Source organism: Rhipicephalus microplus, chromosome 5, assembly GCF_043290135.1.
Source record: "Rhipicephalus microplus isolate Deutch F79 chromosome 5, USDA_Rmic, whole genome shotgun sequence".
Taxonomy (NCBI): domain Eukaryota; kingdom Metazoa; phylum Arthropoda; class Arachnida; order Ixodida; family Ixodidae; genus Rhipicephalus; species Rhipicephalus microplus.
Genome location: NC_134704.1, coordinates 28,592,511 through 28,604,762, shown reverse-complemented (window position 1 = coordinate 28,604,762; position 12,252 = coordinate 28,592,511). Strand labels below are relative to the sequence as shown.

The window sequence follows — 12,252 nt, the reverse complement described above, 5'->3', positions numbered from 1 at the left end:
ACAGTCTTACTGGGGAAATAAGTGCTATGGGGCTTTATTCATAGTACAAGGTCACCAAACTAGGTTTAGTACAAAAATGTGCGAATAGTAATTAGAGCTATTCGTGAAAATTTATACTTCGTAGGTGTTGCATGCCAGAACTGCGATATGATTACGAACCACACCGCAGTAGGAAACTCTGAATTGATTTGTACAAACTAGAATTCTTTTACGTGCACCTAAATATAAGTATACAGCATTAAGTCTAGTTATCTCTATGTTCCCTTCGAAACGCCGTCATCTTGTGCCGGAATCGAACCCGCCTCCTCGAACTTAGCGATTCGACGCACTATAGCCGCAATGCTGCCATGGTGTGAAGGTTTGATACAGTTTATTATGAAGTAAAAAAATACACACTGTGTAAGCTGAGATATCGAAATGAGCTGAGCCAAATAACAAAACTTGCAAGTAACATTATTCGTACTTCATAACAATATTAGGTTTTAAAAATGCTCTTTTGGTGATTATATGAACTTTTAATTCTTGGTCATTTCCTACCATGTTAACCAAGATGACAGATGGCAGTTTTCACATTACATTGGCAGGATGTCGAGCCCAAGAACAAGGAATCTCGGAATCGACCCCGGTGGAACAAAGGACTGCAGTTCTTCCTCTCATGTCTGTCCATTTCTATTGGACTGGGAAACGTGTGGCGATTTCCGACGCTAGCGTACCAGAATGGAGGAGGTACGTACGCCGTGCATGAAGATTGAAGGCGATTATGCGCTTCTTTGGCTGTTAACAACAAAACAAAACAAAACAAAAATGAAAGCACCTTCGCACAGATGGTGCCAAGCCTGAGTTAGAAGGAGGTGTGGATCTGGACAGCATTTTATTGTTTCTGTTTATTTTTTTTCTTTCTCCTATTATTTCTTTTTCTCTCACCTCTGTTTTCGTAACGTCCATCTCGTCTATATTTCTTTCTTTCTCTCTTTACGTTTTCATTTATTTTTCTCACACTTTCTATCTTTCTCTTTGTTGCCTTTTTCCTCTTTCCCTCGCTTTTCTCTTTTTGTCTCTATTTCTTTGATTCTCTCTATTTCTCTCTCGGTCGTGCTCTCTCTTCATTACATCTTTTGCATCTTTATTTATATCTCTTCCTTTCTATCAGAAAGAGATATAATTTTATCGGCTTCTCTCTCTCTCTACTTGTTCTCTCGCTCATCAGAGTTAATGCATCTCACGCTGGACAAATCAGCGCACGTGTTCTGAGAGCGAAGAAGCAGATGAAGAGGACGAAGAGGAACATAAAGAGAGGGTGTGGCTTATCTAGGATGATAAATGTTTTCTGTCAGCTCTGCGTGGCATAACGAAAACCTTATCAGCTTCGAAGTAAAGTTTGGTGGACGTTCAACAGATGCAACCAATGTGACCCGACGTTATCGAATATAACATTGCGTGGCAGAAGCGTAGAATCGCACAGGCCTTGCACCGCGCATTGAGCTCTCAAGCTACGACGATGACGCGATGATGATCAATGACCACACCTGATGGCTTAATTTTGAATGCATTCGAGTCATATTCAGCAAATACATGAGTAACATTATGCGTTTTTTAAACATTTACAGCGTACATTATCCAAATTTACAGTTTGTCATTCGCAGTTTTTGCTTTTATTTCAGGGGCGTTTCTCATACCGTACTTCATTCTTCTGTTCGTTGTCGGCAAGCCAGTATACTTTCTGGAGCTCGCCATTGGTCAGTTTTCCGGAAAAGGCGGAGTCAAAACGTGGGAATGCGTGCCAGGATTTAAAGGTATGCACTTTCTCTTTCGTAAAATAAAGTTTCATTATCGCGAAAACGTCTGTCGTAACTTGTTATATATGTAATCACAACAACGAAATCGAAGAATATTGATCTGTCTGATCTCCCAGGTATCAGCGTCGCTCAGTTCGTGACCAGCTTCTACATCCTGGTCGCTTACAACTACATCATGGCCCTGTGCCTGTTCTACCTGTTTGCTTCTATGCAAAGCCCTCTTCCTTGGAGCAACTGCGACCCACAATGGAGCGACGAAAACTGCTTCCACCAAAGCATGGCAAGCATTCACTTCTAAAAGAACTTTATTTTTTTCTTTATTCTACATTCAAAGGTTACCCGCATAGCCCAAAGACGTTACAGCAGGGGGGTTACAGAAACGACATAAACAGTTCCTCATTCTTACAGCACACTTGCATGGCAGACAATTCATTCCACTCTTACAGAGAAAAATAGAATAGAAACTTACAGAGAAAAATAGAATATCTGGCAATCGAGTTTGCGATATACCTATGTAGTTTGTTTATGAACTGTGTCCCATTTTTCTGTGAAGGATTATGCCAGCTTTTGGTGGATTTCTTTCACCGTTCCTTGTTTTTTGGCTCTTACTCTCTGAGTGTCAGCCGCATGGCTCTGAAGTATGACACTTATTCGCAAACAGTTTCAAATGTTGCTATAATGCTAAAGGGCGCCGCTGTGATTAGTAAAAGAGTACAGATAAAATAAAGGTCCAAGTAGAACGTTATTCACCCAGGCGCGGATCCAGTCACACATTTTACGCCTGAAGCAACACAGCAGAGGTAGGCGTGGTCATGACCTTTTTTTGTATTAGCGGAAAAAACTGCTTCATAACATAAATACTGTTAATGTGTGCTCACAGTGGTTTAACCCATTTGGCCTAATTGGTGATGGGAGGTGGACTACGAGCACTGAAGTTAGAGGGGGGGGAGGGTTGCTGACACGGACTTTGGGGGAGGGGGCGATCACCCCTCTAAATCTATCACTGTACCCATCCCACATCACTATAGATTTAGATACCTACAGTCGGATAAAACTTCAGGACTATGCGGCATTTCCGCCTCAAAGTCGGATGCACACAAGCATGCCCACGTCATGATCCGGGCGACCGGTAACTCCGCCTTCGGAGAACATTAAACCGAGTGCATGGCGCGGGACCATGCGCAACTAGCTGAGGCAGGGGTTCTCTGCGGAATTCTTAAGTTGTATGCGACTAACGTTATAACTAAGAAGTAATGGGAAATTTTTAGTGGTTACATGCCTCCTTTTTATTGAAGTGAAGCTTGTATATGCTGACTGAAACATGAAAGACGTCGCGCCGATTCCGCCCCAAAACTGTGGACGACCACTATCCACAAAGAAAGAAAGAAGGAAAGAAAGACATGAAAAAGAAAGAGAAATCGAAAGAGAGAAAGAAGAGAGAAGGAAATGAAGAAAGAGAGAAAGAGTGAGATAGAAAGCAAAGCAGACAGAGAGAAAGAACGAAAGAAAGGAAAATAGAGAGAATGAAAAACATAAAGAAAAGGAGAGAAATAAAGAAAGAGGGAGAGAGAAAGAAAGAGACAAAAAAAGAAACAAAGAAAATAAAGCGGTACATCAGGTACGCCTACTCCAAGCATCGCCGTGATTCGGCCTTTGTCTGGGAATATACAACCATACATGAAATGTGCTGCCTACCTTCATCAGAATCATGGGAGGCCCACAAACATGTGCATATCTAAAGCATCTCATACCGCACGACTGTCACACAACTGAGTACGTGCACTGGCGCGATGTCCTAATGAAACTTATTGCACAGAGATCTATAAACAAAATCGCAGCAGTTGACGTATAATCATGACGTGCGGTGAACTATGTGCAGTAAGAAAGCCTATTTTCACACATATTCATGGAAGGAAACAAAGAAAGAGAGAGGTTAATAGATTAAAAGGAGACGCAAGGAGGTTAATGTTGTAAGAGTAGCCGGTTTGCAAAGACGCGGGGAAACAAGGATAGGAAGAAACACACACACACAGAGAGAGAGAGAGAGAGAGAGAGAGAGAGAGAGAGAGAGAGAGAGACAAATAAAATAAAAATGACGGCATCTCCGAACGACTCTAACTAAAACACATGTGTACGCGTGCGTGCATCCGTTTTTTATGGAAAAAAATTAATCATAACAGCGGTAATAATGTAGTGCGAATACGTTTTACAAGAAAAAATGCACTTAAGGAACTATAACTAGAAATAAACGTGTAAACAGCGAGCAGCAGTGCGCTAGAACTAGAAAGCAACATGTGTAAACAGCCAGCAACAATGCGCTAGAAGAGCTAATACGAATCAAGTGCAAAGCAACGGATGGGGAGATCCTACCACAAACAGCAAGGGCGTGAATCGTTCGTCTGCAAATTTAAGTCTCCACCACCTGTAATTAAAGAAAGTGCATGAAAGCTGACGTTTATGTTCATCTAAAAGTTGAGCCAACGAGATCACCATGTCATGGAGAACGCCTAACTTCATGTCATATGTCTGCTGCGTTCACCTGTTTTCATCCTTTTACTTGCTTGGTTGTTAACTTGCATTTTCGTCAATGTCCTGTGTCTCAGTTTTACCTAGATGGCGGTGTATTTTCATTTTTCATTATCACTGTGCAGCGTTTCTTTTAGTATGTTTTCTCCAGATCCCAGTTATCGTTGCTTTGTACCCTTGCGTGACGATTACCTTCCCAGACCACATTCTTAGGTACCTCTGTTCTTGTTGGTAACGCAGTTTAACGCCACTCTCAATGTCACGGAGAATGCTACCTCTTCCTCAGAGCAGTTCTTCAGGTAAGATTTGTGCGAAGAAAGACGAAAGTGTGCCATTGACAATTTGTTTATTGTTTATTCAGTGCTGCAGAGCTGTTCCATGTTCGATTTTCTTCTGCGTAGGTGTTTATATCAATGCTAATTGTGATTAGAATTGTTTTCCTGTTCGTGCATTAACGGTAGTCTTCTTATGGTATATGCAGAATTATCATTTTTTATTGATATGGTATTATAACGAGATGTTATGATGTTAGATGTACTATAACAAGATGGTATTATAACTCCTTATCCCTTGAGTGAAAGTATGACACATTCTAAAGAAAAATATAAAGAGCAGCGCCTTACAGGTACGAGGTTCCTTTATCAAAGACTTGGCTAGTACGCGACCACTATACGGTGGTTGGTAGCCATCGCCACGAGCCTTATGCTCGTCCAAGTGTGTCAACGCTCATGAGTCATGCTACAGGACACAATAAAAATCCTGGTGGCAGAATTATCTAAATCGTGTCTCGTGCTCGTCATGCGCCGCGACTGTGAGCACGTGGCTGCTTACGTGGAGGGAAAAAAGGGAGACACAGGAATGTGGGGAAATACGGTGAGGCACGCTCCCTGACAGAAATCCCGCCGCGGTGGTCTAGTGGCAAAGGCTGCTGACCCGCAGGTCGCGGGATTGAATCCCGGGTGCGGCGGCTGTATTTTTGATGGAGGCCAGAATGTTCGAGGCTCGTCTACTTAAATTTAGGTGCGCGTTAAAGAACCTCAGCTGGTGGAAATTTCCCGAGCTCTCCACTACGGCGTCTCTCATAATCGCATCGTGGTTTTGGAAAGTAAAACCCGAGATACTGCTACTATACTCTTTGACGGGAGAGGTGGCCTCAATGCCCCAAATCTCTCGTGAATTTCAATAAATCTCTTTCCCAACCTGAAACCATCGTCATTATGCCTAAATAAACTATCATCATTCTTCTCTTTGTAAAGTGGCCAAGTGAATCTACCCCCCTGCCAACCCCTGCCAATATTGATTGCTTTTCTGTCTCCCCCCTTGCACGTAACAAAAAAAAAATCTTTTCTCGCATTATCTGCAGTAAGAACAATTTCTTCCTCTCCTACTTCAGGTTGTCTCATTTAAGCATTCTCGGCGTTTTGGCACGTATTTCAGTACGGAAGTGGTAGTCACACGTTATGCGGTATCTTCCTTTTTTTTAATTTTAAAGTTTACACAAGAGCCTCACTTGGGAGATTGTTCTTGACAACATAAATCAGACAAATAAAGTTCATTTTTCATAGACATTTACTCTTGTCTTTTTTTCTTTCTTTCTTGTTTGCGAAGAAATTACGCCTTGAACGACTCCGGGGAATTCAAGCTCCCTACGGCCTTCGACTGGAGGATGGCGCTGTGCCTGTCGCTTTCGTGGCTCATCCAAGGAGTGTCCACCATCAAGGGCGTTCACTCCATCGGCAAGGTACGTGAGCACATCACTGAATGAGCGTGCAGTATAATTTCAGTTCTTTATTTACATACGAAAAACTCGGTGACGTGGGCTATGTCAGAGACGGCTACGATATTACTCATCGCGCAAAAACTAGAAAGAATAGAAGAATAAGAAATGAAAAAAAAAATGTAGCAGTGGCTTAGCTTGGCTATGCCAGGATAGCGTGAGCTAAAGGGACGCCGCTAAACACAGCGTTTCACGCATGGCATTAATTGCCAGCGTCAATTATTTCATGGGCCACAGTCTATCACATACGTCGCACACATATTCAAACGTATTGCTTACGAAGTCCAGCTCGAAGGTCTGAGTCGCACTGGTGCTTTTGGTAAGTTCCACCGTGTGGTCAGGGCGTCTTTCACAATCATATGGTGGCTTTGGGACGTTAAATCACACATATGAAATCACCAAGTTATTATGCTTTTTCACTCACATTTAAAGCAAGTACTTACATAACCTAGACCCCAGTTTTCTCCTCTTTGCGCGGTCAGCACAAATGCTGTGAGTTTTGTGACGTAACAGTTGATGGCCATCTAATACTGCTGGTCAGCATCGGATGAGGGCAGGCAGGCCAATGTTGTGGTCATTCTTTATACACCAAGTTTCGTACTATATTTACTAGAGGGAACTGTGGTGCTGCGATTGTTCAGCCACCATGAGGATTATGGGTAGTACACGGATTTGCCTTGCCTTCGCGTTTACGGCTTGGAACGCTGTCGTGACTTGGTTTGTTGTTGTGTTTTGCCTCTTGTTTCAGATAAAAGAACGCCTTGATGTGAACCTTTTGAGCTGATTTGAATTGGTCAGCCTGAAAGGGTCAAGGTGGCGAAGCGTAACTGTCGTACTTTAACTGAATTTCCACTTGTGGCAAAACGGCTGCGGGCTATATGGATCCACATGGAGCCGAAGGGACGAAGCTTCGACAAATCCACATGTTACCCGACATTCCCACGCTGGTGAAGCATCATGCGCTGCAGCTGCCATCGATACTAGCGCCAGAATTTCCTCTAGTGTGTTATTATGAAACCATAGTTTGCTCCACCTGACACCTAGCCCGCAGCCAAAGATTGCTGCCGGTCCTTCGAGCAATGAAAGTTCTGGTCTGTGGGTGTGGAAGTTCAACACTGTGCCGTCTTGCAGGTGGCGTACATCACGTCCACGTTCCCGTACGTCGTTCTCGTCTCGCTCCTGGTCGTCACGCTGCTCCAGGAAGGAGCAGCAAATGGTCTCGTCGCTCTGTTTGTGCCACAATGGAGCAAGATACTCGAAATACAAGTATGACAGTTATGCTAACAGAATACCATAAGCGTGCTCATATACTATCGGTAGTCACTGCAATCACGTCGATGCAAACGCTTGCTTAGTTGTTGTAGTCATGAACTTTTGCCTGCACGCATTAGACAGTGCCACTTACACTGACTCCCAATGTCGTTGAATCCGCCCAAATCACAAGTTTAGGTGTCAAATATAATGGTTTGTACTTTTGTCGTAAAGCTCCCGTTTTCTATTACTGCATTTTTTTGGGAAAGTTTTACGATAGATGCGACAAACCATGCGCTCGCAGCAACCTATTTTGTGAGAATGAAAGTGCAGTGCTGCCAGCCTTCTTACACACTATTTGCCCTTTCTTCAGGTATGGTTCAAAGCATGTGAGCAGTCCTTCTTTTCTCTTGGCATCGGCATGGGAGTGTTGACAATGTATTCAAGTTACAATGACTTCAAGCATAACGTTTCCAGGTACTTTGAAATTTGCTCGTAGATCACCTTTTAAAGGTAAATACGTGGGGTGTATTGCCACCAGAGAGTTACTTTCTGCTAATATGTGTAGCACATGTTAATGACTGGGGAAAAAAACTTAACGTTGTTAGAACAGCAATGTTACATGCAATTGGTCTCATAGAACTAAAGCAAGCGGTGTACGTCTGAGGGCAAGTAAACTTGACAAAAAATAAAATAGAAACGTCCGTATTCTTCTCTGCTGCAAAGCAACCAAATTGAAGTGCTTATTGGACGTACTTATATGCTTCAAGTTTCTAGGGGCAATTAGTTTCGTGGTCTTTTTAAATGCTTGCTATTACATACCGCCAATGAAATTAAAACCTGGCACATATTTTTGATCTTCTCATAAAATTACGTCTGATGCAGATGGTGGGATAGGCAAATACCTAATCTTACTGCAAGAAAATAATTGGTAGTGTATCCTTTTCTTTAACAAATTATATTTATTGTTATTTATTTAGTATAGGCTATAGGTTACTGCAGGCAAACTCCAGCTCAGGCAGGAGGGGCATGCGAGTATTAACAAAAAAAAATACGAACATGCGTGAAAATTGCTGCATGAAGTGAACATATTGCATAGAAAGAAACAGAAATGGCACTTCGACATCACCAGGATTCACAAAAGTGGTTTGTCAAAGCAGCCATGACATCATTTGATTCAAGTTCATCAGATAGAAAAACCACACTTGTATAAGCGTTTGTTTCAAGTGAAAATTGGGTCAGTTGGATTTCCGATAATACGCTTGAGCTTGACCCAAGCTTGGCTCCTAGTGGTAAGTATTAAACTGTATTACAGCCTTAGTTGCTAAAGAATCGACTGGATAGAGCTGGTCTTGTTCTTCACTTGTCGATGGGTAGACTCCGCAGTCAAGAAGTCTGGCACCAGTCGCCATCCTCCCATGTACACAATTTTTTTTAGTGATCTAAATTTATTCACATCTGCAGTGCCACGCTTTTCATATATGTTGATATAAAAACACTTGGTTATACTGAAATAAATATATGATTTGGTTGGCCGTGTTTAATTTCAACGGTGTGTCTTCCTACTAAACGAAATTTTAATGAGGATGCCGGATTCCGATAATTCGCCGTGAGGTATACTAAAGTAAATTTGTCATTGTGGGGGACAGAAAACACAATTTATTCAGCCATGACCCCCGCCAGCAATGTAAAAAAAAATCTTGGAGTAAAATCGAGATGCAACTTTACCTTCGAATTCCGCCTTAGGAGATGGCTTCCCGGTGGAGCATCACGCTTAGAGGTGAAGCCACAATTCAAGACTTGCCCCGCCGCGGTGGTCTAGTGGCTAAGGTACTCGGCTGCTGACCCGCAGGTGGCGGAATTGAATCCCGGCTGCGGCGGCTGCATTTCTGATGGAGGCAGGAATGTTGTAGGCCCACGTGCTTAGATTTGGGTGCACGTTAAAGAACACCAGGTGGTCGAAATTTCTGGAGCCCTCCACTACGGCCCTCCACTCTGTCTGTCTGTCTGTCTGTCTGTCTGTCTGTCTGTCTGTCTGTCTGTCTGTCTGTCTGTCTGTCTGTCTGTCTGTCTGTCTGTCTGTCTGTCTGTCTGTCTGTCTGTCTGTCTGTCTGTCTGTCTGTCTGTCTGTCTGTCTGTCTGTCTGTCTGTCTGTCTGTCTGTCTGTCTGTCTGTCTGTCTGTCTGTCTGTCTGTCTGTCTGTCTGTCTGTCTGTCTGTCTGTCTGTCTGTCTGTCTGTCTGTCTGTCTGTCTGTCACAATTCAAGACTTTGTTCTCCATCAATCGTTTTTGTTAACTAGATGGCGGTACAGCGTGGCCATGGTGTTACAGTGGTTATGGATGGGCATAGCCACTTAACGGACAATCGCGGGTTTGATCCTGGCCGTGATGGTCACGTTAAAAATTCCCGGTTGGTCGAAATTTTTCGAGCCCTCCACTACGGCGTGCTTCATAATCATATCGTGGTTTATGGACGTTAAACACCAACAGTTATTGTCAACATTACATACACCCTACATTGAGTGCGTACCAGGACACGCGCCCAAAAGAAATAATCGTACATCTTTTCCAGATCTTCACGTCACTCTCAAATACTCTCAAATTTAATTAGCTGACTGATGTGAACATGCGCTTTAGATATATGATTGTTTATTCTGCACACGTGTCCTGATACGCACCTACAGTAAGCTATATGCGCTGTTGATCTTATGTATAAACTTTATTGTTGATAGTTAACGCTGCGCATGTGTGTCACGTGTCTTTCGCTTTTGTACCATCCTGGATGCGCTACGCCATCTTATGCTACGAATCACAAACAAGCCTTCCGTGCAGCCTTAGTTCACTTCTGGAACAGGCATGTAAGTTACGCCATCTTATGCTACGAATCACTAACAAGCCTTCCGTGCAGCCTTAGTTTACTTCTGGAACAGGCGTGTAGGTTGTGCCATCTTATGCTACGAATCACCAACAAGCCTTCCGTGCAGCCTTAGTTCACTTCTGGAACAGGCATGTAAGTTACGCCTTCTTATGCTACGAATCATTTCATTTCATTTCATTTATTTTACCCTCAATCGCACATAGCTTTACAGAGGGGAGTGGGGTACAGAAAAAAAACTATAACCAAGAGCAAACATAGTAACATCAAAATAATAAAAATTACAAAACATGAAAATTCGATGTTAGGCAGTACAATGAATGTACGTGTAAGTATCATCAGAATGGGGCAAACAGAGTACAAAAATATATATGTACAATATACACTTCACGTGTCATCACGTAAGTGATTCTGTACTGTAGATGAGAACAAGTCGTGACTTGAAATGGAAACCATGTCTGAGGGAAGGTGGTTCCAGTCGTTGGATGTGCGTGGAACGAAGGAATGATAAAAAGTGTTAGTGCGGCAGCTAATGACCTTATGTTGATGATCTAAACGAGAAAGAGTGGTAATGAACTGAGCTTTCAAAAGTGGATGATTGATTATCTTGTGAAAAAGTATGAGACGAGATGCTTTGCGACGTGATTCAAGTGACTGTAGTGAAAGGCTCTGTTTCATTGACGTACCACCAACAAGCCTTCCGTGCAGCCTTAGTTTACTTCTGGAAAAGGCGTGTAGGTTGTGCCATCTTATGCTACGAATCACCAACAAGCCTTCCGTGCAGCCTTAGTTCACTTCTGGAACAGGTGTGTAGGTTACGCCGTCTTATGCTACGAGGAGGAGGAGGAGGAGGAGTATTGAAAGAGGAAGGACAGGGAGTTTAGCCAGTTCTCAGACGCTACGAATCACCAACAAGCCTTCCGTGCAGCCTTAGTTCACTTCTGGCACAGGTGTTCAGGTTATACGAGTAATGTAAAATGTAGTCGCCAATACCTTCAGGTGAATTATTTTTTTGTATCTGAGCGGTTATTCGAACATCCGTGTGACACTGCCGCCTACCACTACAGAGGGCAACTGGCGAAGTTTCGGGGGCTACGCCACGTCACGAGCATGAACCTCTCGAGCGTTGTTAAAATAAGGTTCCAAGTTTTGTCGCAGCAACTGGCCGTCCGTTAAAACCCATTGACATGTGGAATCAAGAGGATGATGAGAAATGTTTTCATCGAATGCGTATCTGAACCTGTGCATTCTAGGGACGCCTTCCTCATTTCAATGGCCGACACAGCCACAAGCCTGTTAGCTGGAGCGGTCGTTTTCTCTACCCTAGGTGCACTGGCGCATCAACTCGGTCTGCAAGATATCTCCCAGGTCTTGAAAGGAACTTCGGGTAAGCTAATGCATTGCTCTGCTCAAATACGCGATATGTGCACCAGGCTCTACGATTACAATGAAGTGAACAAATCACACTACTGTGTACTTAAACGCTCATATTCCTTTACAACTTGATCAGCTTAGCCGTATTTTTATAAACGACCATGTGGAATAATATCACGTGATTCCACTAATAACGTATGCAAAATATGGTATTTAGAATGTAGTTCCACGGTTTTTTAGGCGACGAGGATAACAAAAAAAAAAAAACCAAGCTTCTTGTGTATTCGCCATTTACATGTCCTGGGCCAGGTATTATTCGAAAAATATCCCCCCCATTTTCACCTCCCCTCAATGAAAACAAAAAATAAAATAGAAGAGTAACATGGAATGGCTGTCTTTTGAAACTGAACCTAATGTCGTTGGATTGTTCTCCCACTTCACAGATTTGGGATTGGCATTCGTCACTTACCCGGAGGCTCTTAGCAGGATCTCGTTCGTGCCTCAGCTGTGGTCGGTGCTATTCTTCTTCATGCTCTTCCTTCTAGGTCTTGGAAGCGGCGTGAGTGAAATAATTGCGAGGCTTGATTTAAAATAATTTCGAGACTATTAAACGCCTTCATAAGCATGTTTCATATAGTTTGTGATATCAGTAG

General features: G+C 43.0%; 1 protein-coding gene across 1 annotated transcript in view; it reads left to right on the top strand.

Moving 5' to 3' along the window:
- LOC119174846 (sodium-dependent nutrient amino acid transporter 1) overlaps window positions 1-12,252 on the top strand; it is a 47,747-nt gene that overhangs the window by 30,710 nt on the left and 4,785 nt on the right. Inside the window, exons 2-10 of the mRNA XM_075894294.1 lie at window positions 585-726; window positions 1,662-1,793; window positions 1,913-2,076; window positions 4,563-4,621; window positions 5,931-6,063; window positions 7,231-7,365; window positions 7,724-7,827; window positions 11,479-11,612; window positions 12,043-12,158. Of these exons, the coding sequence (XP_075750409.1) occupies window positions 585-726; window positions 1,662-1,793; window positions 1,913-2,076; window positions 4,563-4,621; window positions 5,931-6,063; window positions 7,231-7,365; window positions 7,724-7,827; window positions 11,479-11,612; window positions 12,043-12,158 (1,119 nt within the window). The remainder of the gene's footprint in view (window positions 1-584; window positions 727-1,661; window positions 1,794-1,912; window positions 2,077-4,562; window positions 4,622-5,930; window positions 6,064-7,230; window positions 7,366-7,723; window positions 7,828-11,478; window positions 11,613-12,042; window positions 12,159-12,252) is intronic.